This window comes from Camelus dromedarius, chromosome 25 (assembly GCF_036321535.1).
Source record: "Camelus dromedarius isolate mCamDro1 chromosome 25, mCamDro1.pat, whole genome shotgun sequence".
NCBI lineage: Eukaryota > Metazoa > Chordata > Mammalia > Artiodactyla > Camelidae > Camelus > Camelus dromedarius.
The window spans coordinates 19,402,149-19,424,130 of record NC_087460.1 but is presented as its reverse complement, the minus strand read 5'-3'; the positions used below and the strand labels follow the sequence as shown (position 1 = coordinate 19,424,130).

Genomic DNA, 21,982 nt, shown 5'->3' with positions numbered 1-21,982 from the left:
AGATATCAGTATTCATTTTTGTTGGCAGTTTCAGTGGGGGGGGGGATTAAGGCAGACGCCTGTGAATAGCTGACTGAAGCATGAATAGGAGGTCAGAAAGTAGAGACAAGGAAGGAGTGAAAAAAAATGAACAATAGTCAGAGAGCATTACTGAACAGAGATTGTTTTTAACTGGAGGAAATGTTTTTAAGCTGAGGTTGAAACAGTAGAGAGAAAGAGGTTGAAAATGTATGAAAAAGTTTTACAAATTGTCAACAATGTGTGTAATAACACTCAAAATTTATTTTAATGAAAAATACATGGAATAGAGAGAGATTAATGGAGCTAGGTCCTAGAGGGGATGGAAGAAGATTGGGTTCAGACTGGAAGCAAGGAGATGAAGAGGGGTGAACAGAGATTAATTTGTGTTTGCATGAGTCAAGGCTAATGGTTTTGTTCATCTTTGCAGGACTCTGTGAAAAGGGAGGGAGTTTGAGAAGGGTCTTGAGGGTTGGAACAGTTGCTGAGGGAATGGAAGATGGTGCTGATCAAAGGAAAGGAATAGGATGGTTGAGCCTGAGAAAAGAATAAACATTTGTAGCGGTATCAATTTGAGCAGTGGGTCAAGGGTAGACTTGAGAAGTTAAATTGGGAGTTTAAGAGCAAAGAAGGATGCGTAGTCAGGAATGGATAGACTAAGGAGACTGAAAAGTGATTGATTTGGAAAACAGGTATAGCATTATTGAGGGAGAGAGAGAGATGAAAGAGTAGGTTCTATTTTGAGAAGAAGATTTTGGAGTTAAGATTTCAGGGGTCAGAGTTTAGATTACTGGGAGGGCCAAGAGAGTGGGTTAAGGAAATAATGTGGAGGTGAAAGGCACTATGTTTTATAGAAACTCGGAGCGTTAAGGAGTTCGTATTGTATCTTGAAATTGATGGTAAATCATCAAGGAAGGGACATGACAGTATTAACCAGTAAGAAGCATTACTCTGATGGAAGCGTAGAGCGGGCAAAACTGGAAGCCACCAGAGAGACGTTGCTAGGCACTTCTGCACCCAGCTGAAGGCCGTGGTCCCATTTACACCCTCGGCAGAGGGGAGAGCTTTCAGGAAGCTAAGTTTTCCTACACATATTTTCTACCGTCTTGAATGAACCCATTGGTCTCAATTATCTGCTCCTGGAAAGATGACGACCCTTCAGATGTATTTTGCCCAGTCATCTTCTTTACAAACATAATTAGAACTCTCTTTTCTGAGTTAGCCTCAGGGAAAAGTAGCTCCTTCATATTTTCATGCCGTTGAAATTGTGGGGCCAGATATGGCCACAGTGGGTGAAAACAGTATAACTTTTTCTGCCTTTCACTACTTTTCTGAGAAGATGCGGAAAATTTTCAGAAACCCCCAGGCATGTGGTTTCTCTGATCTCCGCATTTCCACAGGTACTTTGTAAGTATATTTTACCCGTTTACATTTGCGTCTTCTATCACATCGTAACCTGCACCGAATTCATTTTGTTATAACGTGGTACCTAGATATCTCAGTACTTGGCTCAAAACTACATGTTTAAGGAACGTTCAGCGAATGAGTGTGAGTGAGTGAGTGAGTGAATGAGTGCATGTTGGCTCCCACAGACCGAGAGAACCCTGCCCTCCTATGGTTTAGATAATCCCGAGGTCCCCACAAGTCTGCCCTGGAACAGGTTCAGTTGTGACGCTCAAACAGTTCTCAGACTAACAGAAAGTGCCACTCCATCTGTATATGTTTAATTTGGAAGCAGCTGTAAAGAGACCCCCAGGCAGCTTGTTTCCCCATCTGGGAAGAGGCGCGAGGCTTTTCGTCCGTACGGCAGCATGGCGGCCGCCTGCCGGAGCTCGTGAGCGCGGCTTCCCTCCGGGGAGGCGGCCGGGACCGCTTTCCGCACAGCAGCATGGTGGCCGCCAGAGGGCGCGGCCATCGCGTCGCGCCCGGGGGAAGAGGCCGCCGTAAAGGAGGCGCCGCTTCCTCTTCTGACTTCTCCCGCCTCCCACCGGCTGTCGTAAAAGGGTGAATGGAGAGCGAGTTGTGGGGGGTAGGAAGGGAGGACAGGGGGCGCGGAGTCAGAGTGGCGCAGCAAGTGGCTGCAGGTGGCGACGGTGGCGGGGGGTGGGGAGTGAGGTGGTGCGGGGATCGCAGAGGAGGAGGCTGAGGGCGTCCAAAGGAAAACTCAAGCTGCAGTCTGGCCTACTGGTCCGGGGGCCGCGGAGCCCCCGCCCGGGGAGATGGACCTCAACCGGATCATCCAGGCGCTGAAGGGCACCATCGACCCGAAGCTGCGGATCGCCGCTGAGAACGAGCTCAACCAGGTGAGGCGCGGGCCCGCGGCGCCCCGCCGCCGCCGGAGCGGCGCCCCCCGCCGGCCGGCGCGGCGCCCCCCGGTCTGCGCCCCCGGCCGCCGCCCCCACGCGGGCTCCGGACCCCGCCGCGCCTCCCGGCCTGTCCCGCCCGCGCCCGCGCCCGCGCCGCGGGGTCTGGGGGAGCCGCGCGCCCCGGGATCTTTCCTCGGCGGCTCGCTCACGCACCTGTTGGCCACCTTTGCATCCTTTCATGTCGAATTCCTCCTCCCGTGCAGTTTGTTCAGCCCGCTTGGTTCGCAGAAAGCAGCTCTGGCGAGCTTTGCTGGTGTTTTCAGGGCGTGATTTCTCTTAAGTACGCCGGCTTGGTGGGAAAATTCACTTAAAATTCAAATCTGAGTTCAGCTTTTGTGCCGACCCAGCCCTTTTTAGGTGTTGCTGTGGGAAACCCTGCCCATCGCCTGCTTCTGTGGGGCTGGCAGGACCGTGTACACACTGATTGGCAGAGTTTTGCTGGGGCGCTGGGAAATGCTGTCGGGAGAGAGCTCTGGGCAGAACAGGCAATTTTCACAGCGGTTCTGCTTTACAAAGACACGCCGAGTAGTGAGTGTCTGTAGGGATTTCTCATAAACGGTAAAAGGTGGAGGACTTTCTTTACCCCCCCCCCCCCATCCTCTGTCCTTACTAACTAGCCTCGACCTTGTTCCCGCGATACCACTCACGTTTCCAAATTTAATGATCCCAAACTCAAGCTTCTGTTTTCCTCCGCACCTGTAAGAATGAATCGTAGACCTTTCACAAAAGAAAGTACGATAGAGTGACGGCTGTTTGAGGTTGCAGTAGTCCTTAAAATGTAAAGGAATATTCCTAAATTAGTGGTTCTCCAAGTGCTGACCGGGGCGAGCAGCGTCAACCTCATTTGGGAACGTGTTGGAAATGCAAATTATGAGGCTTCCCTCTAGACTTAAAGAATTAGAAACTGTGGGGATGGGGCCCAGTTATGTTTTAATTAGTTAGCCAGGTGATTCTGTGCTTCTTAAAGTGTGAGAAAACTGTCCTAAGTATACGTTCCCGTAGAAATCCATTTAGGTTTTCCCTGGTTGGAGTTGACTGTAAAGTGCAGATCTGCGTTGTGAACTTTTGAAAGGGATTATTTTAATGGGCAAAGTAAGTGTGAATCCAGGATTCCCAAGAGATGAAAGGGAGGGGGGAAAACATTGACTCTGGAGAGCAGGTTGAGTTGAAGGGCAGCCCAAAGGGAATGTATTGCTGCTGCAAAAAGAAAGGGACTCTTACTCAGAACAGGGGAGAGTTAAAGTCAGTACCTGCCCCAGGCTTTGCAGAGTAAAAGTACTGTATGTTGCTTGGCTGGAAAAGCAGTAATCCAGGCGTTGGTTCCGAGGAACAAAGCAAGAGCTGAACTTGCAGTCCGGTAGTATGAACAGGGGAGGTGGCCTGCTTGTGACCCCCTTCTCATCACAGCGAGGCCGCATGTTATTTTGATAGTGCCCACAGGGATCATGTCATTGCTGTCGTGTTGTACCACCCTGCCTCTGTTAGCCTGCCCTTGCTTTGTTTCTGATTCATCAGCAAATAAGCGCAGTTGACTTCATGGGAGTGGGAAAGGTAGGTGGGAAAGCCTGCAGAACGAGAAGAGACAGTTAGGACCCAATTCCACCCTTTTCTTTGTGGCATTTCAATCCAAATCCATTTCAGCCTCACTCTGCTCTACCCCATATCCGCCCAGCTCTTCGCAGAGCACGAATCCCTCAGCAACTTCTAAACGTAGCTTATTGCTAAGTCACTCATTTAGCATTTATATTCTGTATAATACTTTGGATTGTAATATGCTCTACGTATTTTTTTAAATTGCTTGTAAGTACAAGACCAAAGTATGTCACATAACCTTTAATAATGTTTATATATATGTTTTATATATAGGTTATATATATACAGGTTATATATATATAGGTTTTATATATATGTTTAATTTTTTTTTTATTTTTAGGTTTTTTTGGTGGGGGGAGGTAATTAGGTTTATTTAGTTATACTTTTTGAGGGAGGTATTGGGGATTGAACCCAGGACCTCATGCATGCAAGGCACGCACTCTACCACTGAGCTATACCCTCCCCCCTGTATGTTTTATATATATAGGTTTTATGTATATGTTTTATATATAGGTTATATATATATAAAGGTTACATGGTTATATAATAAAATAAGTTTTGTATGCTGTAACATCCTTCTTTGTTGGATAAACAGGTGGGTAATCTTACCATTAGTGATGAGGGTCCAGTTAATTTATTTTAGTTTAGGTCCCCCCTCAGCAGATACCCTCTGAGTAGGAAGAGGGGGCAGTTTCTACAGTGTCCTGGTTGATTTGTCAATTGCCATTTAGAAGAGTAGGCAGCTTCAAAACGTAACAGCCTGTGTTCCAAAGGATACATTTTTTTTCTTTCAGAATTGTTTTTATTTTTTATTTTTATTTTTTAATCTATTTCTATATACAGCGGCTAACATTTGTCCAAAGGATAAATTCTTATTTGGAACTATATTTTTTCTGTAGCCAGCATCTTTCTCTTTCCAGTGACTGGCTCCTTGACTGCTATATGAGATACTGTTTCTCAGGGAAAATGCATTTTCAGTTTTATCAGAGGATGTTAAGAATGCACCCTGTGTACATTTGTCATTGTCTTTAAGCTTTGAAGTCCCTTTAACAATAGCATGGGGAAGTAGGAATGGGTAGATGTCTCTTTCCAGTAAGTCATCCAGAAAAGTGTCTTCTTTGAATAAATCAAATCATTCTCCATCCACATGGCCTCAGTAGGGGAATCAAGATATTTACTTTCATTGCCAAGCTTTGAAATCTGTGCTTTTCTAGCCCTTTAAGAGTGTTTGCTTATATGATATATTTATCAAGTTATTTGCAGGCACTAGTGTAAGACTCTGCTCTCATAGAGCTTGCCTTCTAGTGGAAGACAAGTAAATAATATAATTTTGTAAGTGCTGTGGAGGGTAAAGCCCTAGAGAGCGTGTTGAGATATATCAGTAGGTGGTCTTTTTCTGAAGAATGACACTGAGCAGAGGCTTAGATGTTGTGACAAAGTGAACCAGATGAAGAACTGGGAGAGGAGCAGAGGGAAAATCAAGTTCAGTAAAGGCCCTCAACTTGGCACATTGGAGGATAAGAAGAGTGAATGTCAAGGGAGCAGCGAGGCCGAGAATGAGAAAACATAGGGTCTTTGCTTTAAAGAAGTTCTGATAAAGTGCAGAATTTAGCTATGCAAGGAAACTCTTTATTTTCAGAATACTTCACTAAGTAAGTATCTTCAAGAATTTGAGAGATGTCTTTTTCTTCTTCCTTTCTTAGGAACTTAAAGCCCAAGGTGGAAAAGGAAATTGGATAAATATTCATAAGGAAAATAGTGTGAGAATATATCTGAATTTACCACTGAATGTTTTAGCTGGTCAGATTAACATTGATCGAACCAAGACTGAAAGGAGGAGACAAAAAGTTGTATAAGTTCTTTGAAATGGCAACCAGTTGTGAAGAGAGAGTTCCAAAATGTGTACACTGGCAACAATGTTGAAATAAAAGGAGTCCCTACTCTAACGGCTTTCAAATAAGTAGTAGTATTCTAAGTGTAAAGGTTATTTTGTATTTAGGTGAATAAGTAACTAAGCTATGTAGATTAGAACTAAACTATATAGATGTCTTAATGTTTGATTCACTAGAGGATTTTCCAGTATCTCAAGTTATAAACATGAGTTATTTATAATAATGTAAATGTGGAAGGTATAGAAGATTGGGCTAAATCTATGTTAATTTCTTTCTTTTTTTCAACTGAAGTATAGTCAGTTTACAATGTTGTGTCAATTTCTGCTGTAGAACATAATGTTTCAGTCATACATACACATTATGTATTTGTTTTCAGATTCTTTTTAATTATAGGTTATTACAAGATATTAAATATAGTTCCCTCATATATATATATATATAATATTTTTTTTAAATTGAAGTACAGTGAATTCCTGTTCTATACTAATTTTGGCTCCTGTAAACTGCTGTTAAAAGAAATCCATATTTTAAAAAACTACTTTAAAATTCTGGTGGTTTCAATTATGGATAAAGAATTTATTTCATACACAACAAATTTAAGATTTTGAGGTTTATACAGGGTGAAAGGAAGAACAGTCATAAAATAATTCACCATTTTACTCAGGATATAGAAAGATTTGGGAAGCATAATTTCTTGGATGGAAAGGATCAATATTTTAAAGATGCCCATTTTTCCAATTTTTTTGGTCAACCATTTATCTTAATAAATGCTGTTGTAAATAAATGAACAGGAAAGGTGGTAAATTAAAACACGGAGTGGTATGCAGAAACCTCGCGGTGTACCAGAACGGATGCCACCGTAGGGCCTGGCTCCTGGGAGGAGGGAGGCAGAACAGATGCTGCATCGTTGTCTGGCTTTGGCCGCACTGAGAGTTTGAGTCTTTTCTGGAAATATCAGCAGGCAAGGCTAAGTGTAAGCTCTGGGAATGTGGCAGGCCTGTAATATGGTCCAGGTACTAGACATCTAAATATGGTCAGAAAGAATGGGCTGCGCCCTCTCCTTCTTTTTTTTTTTTTTTTTTTTTTTGCTTCTAAAGTCATCATGGCCAAACTCAGGATTAGGTCAAAGTAGAACTTGTCTGTAGGGAGAAACAACCCAGCAGCAGGCACTTCATCAGCATGGGCTCACTTGGGCATCGTTAAGTTTAAAAGATGCTCCGGCATCAGAGGGCGGCTGGTGACGACAGCTCTCCACACCATCTTGTGAGGCACACTGTCCAGTCTGGACTGATGCTGCTCTGTAGCACATGAACAGCTATTGTCCATTTTCCTGTGTTGGATTTCCTGTTTTCTGTTTGTCAAAAATACCATAAACAAAATTGAAGGCCACATAAGCTGGAAAGAAACAGTTGCTATGTATAAGTCAAATAAATAGTTGAGATTTTAAATTCATAAATAGCTCCCAGAATTTATTAAGAATAAAACAAATATTCCGTTTACAGAAGGGTAAGAGAAATAAAGAAAGTGTAGAAGAAAACAGCCAACAAACAGGAAAAAAATTCAAGCTAGAAGAAATGTAATATAAAATATGAATAAAGTTTAAAAGTTTCAAAGGAACGATAGTGCTAGCCGCTATACTGGATAGAGGGACACACTCACATACTGCTGTTGGAAGTGTAAATTGCTACACCCTTTCTGGGAAGCATTTTGACGACATACATCCAAAAAAACAAAACAAAACAAAACAAAACCCCACCATACAAATGTTCATACTCCTTTATTCATCAGTTTAGTCTAAATACATTTTTTTGACTTGAAGTGTTTTGGTAATCTTTATTTTGCTGAGAGTTTCTCTCACTTTAAACGTTTTTATTTTATTTGCACAGTAATGTGTTCAGTAACAGGTGCTAATAGTTATTCATTTATATTGCCCTATTTTTTATAAAATATTTCTTTGTAATTTCAGTCTTACAAGATTATCAATTTTGCCCCCAGTTTACTTCGGATTATAGTCTCTGATCATGTGGAATTTCCAGTACGCCAGGCAGGTGAGTTGGTTTTCTATCTTTTGTAAATTTATTTATGAGTAAAAGAACTAGAATTTTATTTTAACTCTAAATATCTGCTTTCTTTGAAAACATTGGACGCACACATGAAGTATTTCTAACAGCTTAAAAACCCTCTTTTTTCCAGGAAATTTAGAGCCTTTAAATCTTCCCCAGCCTTTTCTTTCCTCCCCTCCCTTCCAGCTACAATTCCTTACCTCTGTAACTCTGTCACCTTTCCCCTTAGCTTTCCCAATTTTAATGGCTTTCTCTCCCTAATTGTTTATGATTCCTGGTGGCCTGGCCTTTGGGCCCACAGACTGAGACCATGAACTTGTTTATGTGAGTTCTGCTCCATTCATGCCTCAGATCACGGAGGTAATGTACCACACAGGTGTTCCTAACCACGTGACTGGGGAGCAGGACTGTAGTTATAAACATGAAACTTACTTTTGAGTCTTAGGGTAGTTCCCTGATGTTGTGTATTGTTCTTCTTTTGCTTTTTTTTTATAAGCTCATCATTAAAACCCAGAAGGTGAAAAAATGGAGAAAGCTTTGGAGCATCTTGAGTCCTAAAAAGAGAATAATTTCAGGATAAAGGGGGTAAAATGACACTAGCTAATTTAAAAATATATAATTAAAGAGACTTTAAAAAATTATGTGACAAGTATTCATAAATAATTTTGACAATACTAGAGAATACAAAGAAAAAAGGAAAAAAAATTACCTGGCAATTATCACTCAGAAATGACCATCATTAACAATAGAGGAATTAGTCTTTCCATGTGTTCAGGTAGAAAAATAGATGAACAATTTTATAGAAATTTTATACTCAACACACTGATAAAAGTGTGTAGTTTTACTTGAATAGAATACAATGTAAGAAATCATTGAGCTTTGGAAAAATATTTATAGCAATGTGTATGTTTCCTAAATGATTCCTTTGTGGTTAAAATAAGGAAAACCCATGGAAAAACATTAATGTTGGAATTATTTTTTACTTTAATAAGATTTATAAGACTTCTGTGTAAGTTTTTTGAAACCACAACTCTCAATTTAATCTTTGCTTTATAAAATAGTGCTGTTTCGAAACTGCATTTTGCTAAAGTGAGCCTGCTTTAATAACCTAAGTGTTTATAGGGCTGTTGTGAAATTCCTGTAAAGCTTTGTGGACATAGTATTTTTTAAAGATTTTACAGCAATTTTTAAATTAATACATCTTCTTTATATGACATGTAAACGTTATAGAAAACCAAAATTTGTACTGTTAGATTGCTCTTAATCTCACCCCCAGAGATAGCTGCTGTCAACTTTGGTTCATGGTTCCCTAATTCTTTTTTTTTCTGTAGATATACTGGTTTTAAAAAGTAACAAAAGTCTGTTTGTGTTATAATTTCTTTTTTTTTTCTTTCATTTAACCATGTGCCTTTGGGGGATTGTTCTGTCAGTGTACGTACATATACTTCATTCTTTGTAACAATTATTTGGTATTTCTTTGTATGAGAACTACCAATGTTTATTTAAGCAATCTGATATTGATGGACATTTCCTTTATTGTCCCTTTATTTGTTCTTTTTTTTTTTTTTTTTGAAGTTTATTTATTTTTAATGGAGGGACTGAGGATTGAACCCAGGATCTCATGCTTGCTAAGCACACACTCCATCACTGAGCTGTACCCTCCCCCGGTTCATCAGTTGTAACGCTTTCTTTGGTTGTTCTTGATAAAGGCAATACAAAAATGAACATCCTTGAACATCTCTCTCTAGATACTTGTGGGACTATTTTCATAGAGTAAACTATAACAAATGGAAATGCTAGGTCAGTGATATTAACCATATTAACATTTAGAATTTTGAATCTTATCACCAAGGAACATTTGCTTGCTTTTTCTATTAACAGTACATTAGAATGCTGTGTTCTCCATGTCCTCACCAACCCTATACAACTTTGAAAGTTAATACTTTTGGTAATTAAGTTTTGATATAAAATGTAAATAGCACTTAAAGGCAATTTTTTTCTTCATAATTTATGTAGATTTCAAATCTGTTAGCCATAGGACAGAGTGTGTTTGGCAGTTGATCATTTCCTAATTTATTAGGACCTGTGTGTTTTAGAGCATCCATTTTATCATACAGTCTGAGATACACTGTGCAGAGTTCTACATTATAACTACCCTAAATTCAGATGCCATTTATACATTTTCTATTTAATCTATTATTAAAATACAAAGATGCCCCAGGAATCTGACATTATAAGTGAGTATTTACATTCAGTGTTCCGCTGGGATGGTTAGAAAGCTTCACATTCCCTGTCAAAACCCTGTAGCAGTATGTCAGCTTGTTTCTTTCAGAAGTCTTTTGGTAAATGATGAAGATGATTAAAAAGAATAGGAACGAAATCATTGACTATGTATTTTGATAGAAATAAACAGATACGAAATTTCCCGAGATTTTTCCAGGAATATTTGAAGACTGATGTCTTTTCCCTATTATTTATATTTAGAAGTGGTAAATATTTCAAAAGGGTTAGATAAAAATTTCAAAATGATAGTATAGTAGCCAGTGAAAGAAAAACAAAACAGGCAGTCTGCATGAAGGACAGTAGAAATTCACCTGTTAACAGTTCAGTATTAGGCATTACGAACAGCATTTGTTTTAAGATCTCAAAGTACATTTAGTAGAGTTTCATTTAGACTCTTCATTCATTCATTGTGTTTAGTCTAACAATACATACTTGAGTTCCTAGACCATTTTTCTGTCCTGTAAACTCTGGAGCTGGATTTAATGAAACATTTTCTGCTTAGACTTGCTTCTGCATTAGCTAAAGAGAAACTTTAAGTTCTCATCCCTTTTCCCTTCGTCACTTGGCTATTTATAACTAAAAGTTTCCATTTTTGCTGGGTATCCTCTTTGGCATTGAAGGGTTTAGTCTTTCATGCTCTGTAAAGCTGCATGAAAGCCGTCTTTTCGATACTGCTACAATCAGCATTTTTTCCTCTAACTTAGCTGCCATTTACTTGAAGAATATGGTGACACAGTACTGGCCGGACCGGGAACCTCCACCGGGAGAAGCAATATTTCCATTCAACATTCATGAAAACGATCGCCAGCAAATACGTGATAATATTGTGGAAGGAATAATTCGATCTCCAGATCTAGTGAGGTACACTGTACTGTATCTACGTGATAAGTCGGAAGCACAAAATATATGGTTACGGGAGGTTGGATTTAATCATTAGCCTCAAGTTTGTTTTTTTAAATGAGATGAAGTAAGGAAGGTAGGCACTCAAAGAAAATAGTTTTAGCTATTTGTTTTTGCATTTGTAATTCTTTGCCTCAAAATGTTTTGGAAAAGATTTAGTTGCTATTGGTTGTCACAAAAAGTTAAAGCAAAAATCATAACTTAACTAAAATTGTTGTGTAAACCCCTGCTACGTAAATAACCTACGTTCTTGGTTACGATCTCCTGACTTTTTACTATCTGCTTTTCATTTCCCTGATACAGGGAAATTGACTTCTGGGAGTTTTTAATCTACCACTTTTTGTAACACTTTACCTATCGTTTTATTCATTTTTATGAGCTGAGCGTTTTTTCCTTTGAAGAGGACAGGATAGAGTAAGTTTAAACTAGAAGAGCTGTCCCTGGTTTTTCAAATTTAGATTGGACACTGTGGAGCAGCACTGTCCAATGTAACTTTCTGCAGTGACAGCAATCTTCTAAATCAGCACTGTCCAGCATGTAGCCACGTGGCATAGATGGCTACTGAGTACTTGAGATGTGGCGATTGTGACTGAGGAGCTGAATTTTTACTTTAACTTTGGTTAAATTCCAGTGTGCACCTGCCCCTATCGGACGGCACAGCTGGAGAGTCATAAAAATTCTGCAGTCTTAAAATAGGAGAAACACATTTTTTTTCAACATGAGCAAGTGATCAGGTTTCTTTTGAAAGTGGAGGAGGGGAGTAGACGAAACTAAGGTAGGGGAACGAAATTGTTTAACTTCAAGAGACTGGGTATAAGTTTATCCCTGAGTGTACAGTGTCCATGTGACATAAGCAGTAGAAAGGGAAGGGTGTGAGGGGAACAGAGAGGAAGGAGGACAAACATTGAACTGTTTGTGCAGCTGTTTTGCAAAGAGGAGAGAATAGGTGTACTGATGAAAAAAAATCGTCATTATTCTCTTTGCCCAAATGCCAGTCTGCCACTGGCTTCCCTCTGGTACCATCACGTATCCATTTCTTGTCAAAATCTTTACATTTTCGGATCCCTCTGAATCTTGCAAGCAAAGCAATGTCTTTTGATAGTCGTCCCTTGCTTAGCTTGGGATGGGAAAGGATTAAGAGGGTCAACCTGAAGATGAGTTAAAAAAATGAAAAGCTTCAGTTTTATTGAATACAAATAAGACCTATGTGTTGTTTAGGCACAGCTGCTGGTGGCACAAGATCTCTGTCTTTATCTTTATTATGAGGCAATTCTTTGTGGCTTTGTTCCTTTTATGTCCTGAAGGCTTAACTGTAACCACTCTTGAAGAAATAGTCTCGAAGCTTATTTAAGAGTATTGCAAAGGATCTTTTGCAAATAGATTTGGTAACATAGGAAAAGGCATTATTTTTTTTCCTCTTTTTTTCTTTATGGGGTGGGGAATTGGGTTTATTTATTTGTATTTGGAGGAGGTACTGGGGATTAAACCCAGGACCTCATGCGTGCTAAGCGTGCACTCTGCCGCTTGAGCTATACCCTCCCCCACCCCCCACCCCCACCAGGCATTATTTTTAAGTTTGTTTCATTTCAGTGAATTTAAGTTATTGGTTGTTTAATTGACACATACTTTTTTTTTTTTTTTTTTGGCACTGTGGAATCCTAATTTAGCAGGATTCACTTTCTAACCACTGGCAGGTGACCATGTCAGGACACACTGATAGTTTATAGAAGAGGCATTTTTTTTCCCTCACTTAATTTTTCTCTCCCAATATAGTTGGGATCCAGTTGAGGAAATTATTATGGACCTAGGTGTTATGAGATCATATCTTTTATCACTTAACTTTGTGGTTTTATTAAAGGCATTTCTTTTTCTTTTCTTTTTTTTTTTTTTCCTGCTGTAGTCTTTCCTGTTGCTTTTTTCTTTATTTCTTTGGAAATAGCTCTTAGCTTTCCTCTTCAGGAATTGCCAATTAATGCTTGTTCCTTATACCTCGAAGTACAAAAATTAGGATCTCAGGAAGCTTTGATAGGTGCAAAATAACTGTGTGGCTGGGAACTGAGCGGTTCAAGCCTTTGGCTCACAGAGGCACTTCCTGGTGTTTTGTATGCCTCCATTTTACTTTTTTTGACCATTTTTAGGCTAAGTCTGTCCAGTTGAAATTGCTAAAATACTTTTTTGGTTTTCTGTCCTCCTTAGCATGTGATAACCAAAATACAAAATACAGCAAGTTGGAAAATTTTATAGTGCTGGGGGTGGATTCATTGTCTTTTTTTTTTTTTTTTTAAATTTTATGAATTTATGTTTAAATTCATTTTTTTGACAAACAAAGCTTTATTTAGGATAAGACCATTTGAGAGGTTTCATTTATTTTAGGCAATTACCCATTTTGTTTGTTTTCAGTAAGTTTGAGCTATTGAGGAGGTTTTTCTTTATAGGACTGCTCCTTTCCCCCAACCCCAGATAAATAACTATATAATGTAGGTAAATAGGAATCAGAGTGCTTTTGTGTAAAATATTGGAGGTCTCTGAAACCTGGTATTTATAACTACTTAGATTTTGGACTTTTTTCCCCCATTTTATAGAGTCCAGTTAACAATGTGTCTCCGTGCCATCATTAAATACGATTTCCCTGGTCACTGGCCAGCGGTAGTGGACAAGATAGACTATTACTTGCAGTCACAGAGCAGTGGAAGCTGGCTTGGCAGTTTATTATGTCTGTATCAACTGGTGAAGACATATGAGTAAGTTGATTTCTACTGGCTGAAGATACCAGCCTCGTGTTACTTAGAAAAAAATTACATTGCATTGAGGGATCTGTTATGGGTGTTACAAAATCAGATTAGTCTGGGAAATGTTGGGTTAAACTTAGTTAAACATGTTTATTTACTACAGTTTTTCAGAGAATCTTGAATCTGCTAATGTACGTTACGAATCTCTAAGGCACTGACATGATCTGCAGTGTTTCTCAAACTTATTAGTTTATTAGTTTCAGAGGACCATTTATTAACACCTTGCCTCGGAAACTCTGTTGTAGAGGTACCTTAACATTTGTCTTCAAGTGAGCACATTATTAAGTAAACTTGCCGTTTGGGCGCAAGATAGAAAATGTTCGCGTTTCTTTGCTAGTGACTTTCTCTTCCATGTAAGTTGCTTGGGGGGTGTGGGACTAGCGTCACATTTAATAACATTGTTTTTTAGTTTCTAAGGGTACTCCTTCTCCTGCATGCAAAGTCCTGTAGCATTCTTCTAAAAATAATTTTTAGAGACTGTTACAGACTTATTAAAGTGATCTGAGAGCTCATAACTTTGTAAACTATTTTAAAATGTAGGATAGTAGATGAAGAAATTTTTTTCCTGCGTTAATTACATAGTAGGAATGTCTATTTAAACTGGTATATCAACTTGTATTTTATAGGAAGGATTGCGGTGTGATGAAGATTAATTTAAGTTCTAGAGAAATTCGTGTAGGAAAATTGCAAAACTGCCTTGGATTCTTTTAAACTAGTCTAAGTCTTTGTAGAAAGATTTTAGGTATTCTGCTTAAAACATGGATATGCTCTTTCAAAGTTTCTTTCAACTGTATTCTCACAGTCCAAACAGAAAATGTAAGCCAGTGTTTAGAATGTTATCATTTTAGTATAAAAAAATAGATTTTTCAGTCATTGTTTAAGCTGTTTTGTGGGGCAGAAATTATTTTTCTCTCTTTTTGTCTTTGCTCACATAGATATAAGAAAGCAGAGGAAAGAGAACCTCTTATAGCAGCAATGCAAATATTTCTGCCTCGTATTCAGCAACAAATCATGCAGCTTCTTCCTGATTCCTCACATTATTCTGTATTACTACAGAAACAGATTCTGAAAATCTTCTATGCACTTGTTCAGGTAAGTTTCTATAGCAAAAGACAAACAGGGTGGCTTGTATCTCTGCCTGACACATAGAAAGTATTCAGAGGTAAGTGTCAGTCATTGTTAAAAATCACATGTTATATAATCTCACATATATTTCTTCTAAAAACTCCTTATGAGAGATCAGGCTAACAGAAGTCAGCTTAACTGTCAGGTTACTGAAGTGGCAGGGCTGAGATTCAGTGTCCACAGGCCGCTCCACTGTCTGAAGCCTGGTATGGAAGAAACGGGGTAGTTAACTGCCCTAAAACCTGATGATTTGACTAATGTTTCCACAGCACTCTGCCTGTAGATTAGGTATGATTAAGGAGAGGAGGATGGAAAAGAAGGGAGTTCCTTTTTTAATTGGGTAATTAATTATACTGATGGTAGTTTCTTTGCATTTGATCCACTTTAAAGCTGAAAACTAAGATTCAGTGCCTCATTTACCTTTATTTAAAATACTTCTTATTATCTGAAAGCTATAAAGGACATTAATATGGGAATCTAAAAAATAATTAGAGAAGATACAGATGGAATTTTTAAATATACAAATCTTTAAAATTTAATCCTTGAAAGGCTTGGGTAAATTATTTAGCTCGGGGTGAAGAAAGAATAATTGTTGTCAGTTTAAACTCTTTGATGATGAATTAAAGCCCCATTTCTTGCTTTCCAGTTAAATTCTTCATGGCAAGAGGGTAGTTTTGTCAAGCTAGGGAGCCACAATTGTCTGGTTTTGTTCTTGGCTTCCGTCTGTCCTAAGTACCTTTGTACTTTGTACTTTCAGAATATTTCACTTTAATAAAGATTTATATTTTTAGCCTCATCTTTTAAACTTTTAGTAGTGACAGTCCAAGGAAGACTTTATTTTTTTTCAGTTCAGCCTTTTTTGGGAGATGGGGAAGCAGGAAGGAAGCACATCCAAGAAAAGATGTATTTTTGTTTTTCTGTTCAGACGTCCTCCTCAGGAGAATCACTTTGACGCAAACATTTTTTATTCAGTGAGATATTTTGCCATTGGATGTAGTAATGCCTCATTTATTCGGAGGCCAGACTTTCTCTTCCATTGTGAGAAGCATAGCCAGGAATCAGGAAGTTAAACAGAGGCTGATGAAACAGTCTTCCTAAAGCCTCTACCTTGATTTGCTAAGGGGGCAAAATCTAAAATTTTTTGTTTTCTCAACATGTATTAAAAGCCTGAAAAAAACAGTGAAAAAACCCTCAACATTTTAGACCATTTTGGTAATTACATGCTACTGTAGTAATACTCTTCAGCTGGGAATCCTGGAAGCAGAAATTGAGAAGGTTTTAAGAGGCACAGATACAGTGATAATGTAAGTAAAAGTGATTGACAATTTGGGAAGAGGCAGAAAAATGTATGTTTTGAAAAGTATGCTGTAATTGACTTTGTCTAGGCATTTATTAGATATTTATTGTGTACAGGGCACTTGAACGTGCCATACATACTTCAGAACTGTTTTGTCGAAAAAGAAACTGATTGTCACTTTCTCCTAGCCCTGAGTCTGCTCCTCCTCTGTTCCCCAGCTTAAGGCTGACTGACCCCCCACCGCCCTTAGAACAAAGTGTGAACTTCTTCGCGTGGGCTATAGACTCCTTCGTCTCCCGCCTCTTCTTATGCCATACTTAGCTTTGTACCTTACACATCAGTCATGCAGGAAAGCCTTGATGGTCCCGTGTTTCAGCCTGAGACTCTCCTTCCCCTTTATGCCCTGGTCGCTGTGTGCTTTCTCTAGGACTTGGCTTGCATAACACTTCGTCCGGGAAGTTGTCTCTGATATTACCAGGCTGTATTAGGTGGTCCTCCTGGGTGCCTTTATCAACACGGTGCTGCTTTTATTTGTACTGTTCATCACACCATATTGTAATTCCTTGTTTAAATGTGTGTTTCCCCAGCTAGAGTGTAGGCTTTGTGAAGACAGGGACTATGTCTCTTACTTCCATTAGGTCCTCAGCATGTAGCAGGTTTTGGAATGCAGGGATGCAGAGGCACTGTGCCTCATCTCCCGTAGCTCACGGTGTAGTGTGGGGTGGAATCCGCACTGTGTGATACAGTGGACCGTGATATCGTGCCACAGTGTAGAGGAAAGTGCTGGGAAGAAATGTTTCTTGAGTGTTTCATGAAGTAGAGATTTTCATTAAAGGCATTAAAAGGAGTTCCCACCACAAAAAAAGATAATGATGAAAAGAGAAATTAAGGAGACAGTCCCATTTACAATTGCATCCAAAGAATAAAATATATAGGAATAAACTTAACCAAGGAGGTGAAAGACACATACTCTGAAAACTGTAAAACACTGATGAAGGGATTTGAAAGCAATACAAAGAAATGGAAAGATAACCCATGTTCTTGGATTGGAAGAGTTAATATTGTTAAAATGTCCATATTGCCCAAAGCAGTCTGTAGATTTAATGCAATCCCTATCAAAATACAAATGACATTTTTCACAGAACTAGAACAAATAATCCTAAAATTTACATGGAACCACAAAAGACCCTGGATTGCCAAAGCAGTCTAGAGAAAAAAGAACAAAGCTGGAGGCATCATCATGCTCCCTGACTTCAGACTATACTACAAAGCTTTAGTAATTAAAACAGTATGGTACTGGCACAAAAACAGGCACATAGATCAATGGAACACGATAGAGAGTCCAGAAATAAACCCACACACTTATGGTCAATTAATCTTTGACAAAGGAAGCAAGAATATACAATGGAGAAAAGACAGTCTCTTTGATAAGTGGTGCTGGGAAAACTGGACAGCTGCATGTGAACAAATGAGATGAGAGCATTTCCTCACACCATATACAAAAATAAACTCAAAATGGATTAAAGACCTCAATGTAAGACCAGAAACCAAAGAACTCCTAGGAAAATAAGCAGAACACTCTGTGACATAGATCATAGCAGTATTTTTTTGGATCTGTCTCCTTAAGACAAGGAAATAAAAGCAAAAATAAACAAATGGGATTTAATTAACCTTAAGAGCTTTTAGACAAACAAGGGAACCATTGGCAAAACAAAAAAGGAACCTACTAAATGGGAGAAAATATTTGCGAATGATATAACAGATAAGGGGTTAATATGCAAAGTATATAAACAGCTCATACAAGTCAATATCTAAAAAACAAACAACCCAATTAAAAAATGGGCAGAAGATGTGAATAGACATTTTTCCAAAAGACGATGTACAGATCGCCAACAGGCACGTGAAAAAATGCTCAACATCACTAATTATCAGAGAAATGCAAATCAAAACCACAATGAGATATCACCACACACCTGCCAGGGATGGCTATCATCAAAAAGTCTACAAACAATAAATGTTGGTGAGGATGCAGAGAAAAGGGAACTGTTATACACTGTTGGTGGAAAAGTAAGTTGGTGCAACCACTATGCAAAACAGTACGGAGATTTCTCAAAAACCTAAAAATAGAACTGCCATATGATCCAGCAATTACACTGCTGGGTATATTCTGGAAAAACAAAAATACTAAATTGAAAAGATACATGCACCCCAGTGTTAATAACAGTGTTATTTACAATAACCAAGACCTGGAGGCAACCTAAGTGCCTGTCAATAGATGAATGAAGAAAGAAGATGTAGTATATATATACAACGGAATATTACTCAGTCATAAAAAATGAAAACCTGCCATTTGCAGCAGTAGATGAACCTAGAGTGTATTATGCTTAGTGAAGTAAGTCAGACAGAGAAAGACAAATACTCTGTATTATTACTTATATGTGGAATCTAAAAAAATAAAACGAATATATATAACAAAACAGAAATAGATTAATGGATATAGAGAACAAACTAGTGGTTAACAATTGGGAGAAGGAAGAGGGGAAGGTCAAGATAGGGGTATGGGATTAAAAGATGCTACTATGTATGAAATAAATAAGTAAAAGATATATTGTACAGCACAGGGAAATTAGCTATTTTGTAATAACTTTAAATGGAATATAACTTGTAAAAATATTAAATCGCTATGTTGTACACCTGAAACTGATAGAATATTGTAAATGAACTATACCTTGAAAAAAGATAATTATATGAGGTAATATGTTACCTTATCATAATAATTTCATAATGTGTATCAAATCATCATGTATACATTAACCTTACATAATGGTATATAGCAATTATATCTCAATAAAGCTGGCAAAATGAAAAGTTTGACGCACAAAGGGGTAAATGATAAAAAAAAAATTGCTTATCTAGAGTCTCCTGCTGAATAAATGATTCCTTACTGTATTATTATTATTACTTTTACTTAAAAAAATCAGCCCAGAGAAATAATTTGTGGCATGTATGTCTAGGTTTTAAACATTTAATTTATATACATAGGCTTATAGACCTATTTTAAGTTAGAGTTTAGGCTGAACCATCTGATATTACTATTTTCATGGTCAAATGTTAGCCATTTCATATATTTCAACTTTTCAATGTAGGTAAATTTACTGAGTTTTTGGAGGGGAGAAATTATTGTCTGATATTGTTATTCTTTTATTTTCAGTATGCATTGCCTCTTCAGCTGGTCAATAACCAGACCATGACAGCGTGGATGGAGATCTTCCGAACTATTATTGACAGGACTGTTCCTCCTGTAAGAAAGGGCTTCTGTTCCTAACAATGGGGAAAACTTGGGTTTGGGACATTTGTGGTAGACTGATGTATTATCCCAGCCTGCTACTTGGGAAAAAAAAAATTATGACTGTAATAAAGATAATTAATCAAATATATTCATTTTTAGAAAGTTCATATAAGCAAACTTAATAAAATAATTACTATATTTAATCCTAGTAAAAATGATAAGCATTTTTAAAACTTAGTATTTATTCCTCTTGTCTTTTTTCTCTGTGTTTATGTACAACCATGTTTTTTTCTTTATACAAGAAATATTACAAAATCTTTATAGGAAGAAGTGATTTAAAAAGGTATGCTGACATAATCTTATTAAAAAGTGATTTTAAAGGGTTTGCAGAAAAAGGAGCATTAATGAAATTTGTCAAGAGGAACAACCATATTTTGTTTGTAAAAATGGTAGAGATAGGTACTATCTAGAAATTGATTTTCCCCTTAAAATCTAAGTATTTTTAATGACTACAAATGCTTTTTATATTCTGTCATTTTTGTTGACTACTTCATTTGTTGGATATTTAAGTTGTTTTAAGTTTTGTATATTTTAGCTATAAGGATGTAGTTAAATTTTTATGCACATGATTATTTTCTTTGGATAACCTCCTAGCAGTGTGTGTAAGGCTTTGACAGGTCTTTAATTAATTAATTAATTGGTGTAGTTGATTTCCAATATTTTATTAGTTTCAGATGTCCTGCATAGTGATTCAGTGTTCTTATAGATTATACCCTATTTACAGTTATTACAAAGTAATGGGTATAATTTCCTGTGCAAGGCTTTGACAGATCTCGCAGACTGCTCTCCAGAAACAGTGCCCTGGCTTACACCTTAATAAGCAGTGACTGAGAATGTCTTATGTTAAATTCTAAGTTGGCCAGTTTGATAGGTAAAAGATAGTGTCTCATTTTTATCTGCAATAACAGTGATACTGTATTTCATCTATCAAATTAACTCAATAACTAATCGAATTAACTAAATGAAAATACATCAGATATTTAAAATTGAAGCTTGTCTCCAAACGTGCAGTCTTCTTTCCTTTGTCCATATCTTGGGACGAACTATGTTGAAGTTCACTTCATGCACATAAACGCACAGAATTTAGCAGTTCCTGGATTTTGACAAACACACGCTTGTGTTCCTGTGACCCCAGTCACGATATAGATCTTTTCTATCATCCCAGAGAGTTTCCTCAAAGGATATGGTGTTTTGTATTTTGTTCTCTACTTACTTGGCCCTTTTGAAGATAGGAGGTAAGTGTGAACAACGGCATCGGTTAGTTGAAATTTGCCTGCTCATTTAACTGCCGCCTAGCAGTCTGCAAAGTAAGAATTTGCATATGTGCGGCAGTCTGAAATTCACATGTAATCTTACCTAATTTATATCAGCATCTATTCCACCTTTGTTAGTCACAAAAAAAACCTCTTTCATCGTGTGAGAATTTTATCTGGGTGCTTTTGTCTTCCTAGGAGACTCTGCAAATTGATGAGGACGACAGACCTGAGCTGGTCTGGTGGAAGTGTAAGAAGTGGGCGCTACACATTGTAGCTCGTCTCTTTGAGCGGTAATTCTGTTTATTAGATTTACAATCTGTGGTTAGTATCTAAGTGTTGGATATAAGAAAAGCAAGTAGGTCCCTTGATGTTCTGCTGTATATGATTATTTTTCTTTAGAGCCACAGAGGTCAAAAAGTCACCCTCTGTTTTAAAGCAGGCTTCACTGTGATCATAATGAAGTAGACAGTCTTCTCTGGATCATTCTATTCTTCTGTAAAAAGAATGGAGAAATGACATTTCTGCCTGAAATTTTAAGTATGGTCCAGAGTCTTGAGTACAGCTTATCATGATTTCAATTTGGGGCTTGTGGAAAAAAGGGAAAGTGTTAGTTTTCTGTGCCCAAAGAATGCATCTTTCAACAAGTATTTAAACCTGTGAGCATGCTTTGCTTTTAAAATTCACAGTATTTAAACATTTTCTCTTTGTATTTTAAGATATGGAAGCCCAGGAAATGTCACAAAAGAATACTTTGAATTTTCTGAATTCTTTTTGAAAACTTACGCGGTGGGAATTCAGCAGGTAATAAACTTATAACTTTTTAAGTAGAAGGATGGTTACTACTGAAAGTAGTTAAGTCATTTCTGTCCATTTAAAAGTAGGTTGCAAGCATATTAATTAATTCATTACATATTTATAAGGGATGAGGTGGCAGCTCTGGGGGTCTTACAGAGTGTCGTCAGGGTTAGAACCACATGTCCCAGGGCATACTTGGCACTGTTGCTGTGGGAGACAGTCTAGGAATGGAGTCTCTCTCTGCAACCCTTGTGAA

General features: G+C 38.0%; 1 protein-coding gene and 1 non-coding gene across 3 annotated transcripts in view; one reads left to right on the top strand and one right to left on the bottom strand.

Moving 5' to 3' along the window:
• Window positions 1-2,000: 2,000 nt before the first annotated feature.
• IPO8 (importin 8) overlaps window positions 2,001-21,982 on the top strand; it is a 59,893-nt gene continuing 39,911 nt past the window's right edge. Inside the window, exons 1-8 of one of the 2 annotated variants that reach the window (XM_031443861.2) lie at window positions 2,001-2,321; window positions 7,836-7,917; window positions 10,920-11,076; window positions 13,698-13,856; window positions 14,840-14,996; window positions 19,538-19,627; window positions 21,127-21,221; window positions 21,648-21,732. In XM_031443861.2, the coding sequence (XP_031299721.1) occupies window positions 2,238-2,321; window positions 7,836-7,917; window positions 10,920-11,076; window positions 13,698-13,856; window positions 14,840-14,996; window positions 19,538-19,627; window positions 21,127-21,221; window positions 21,648-21,732 (909 nt within the window). In that variant the 5' untranslated portion in view covers window positions 2,001-2,237. The remainder of the gene's footprint in view (window positions 2,322-7,835; window positions 7,918-10,919; window positions 11,077-13,697; window positions 13,857-14,839; window positions 14,997-19,537; window positions 19,628-21,126; window positions 21,222-21,647; window positions 21,733-21,982) is intronic. The other variant, XM_064479166.1, reaches the window with a different exon arrangement.
• TRNAA-UGC (transfer RNA alanine (anticodon UGC)) lies at window positions 4,368-4,440 on the bottom strand. The gene has a single exon. It is a non-coding gene; the product is annotated as a tRNA-Ala (tRNA).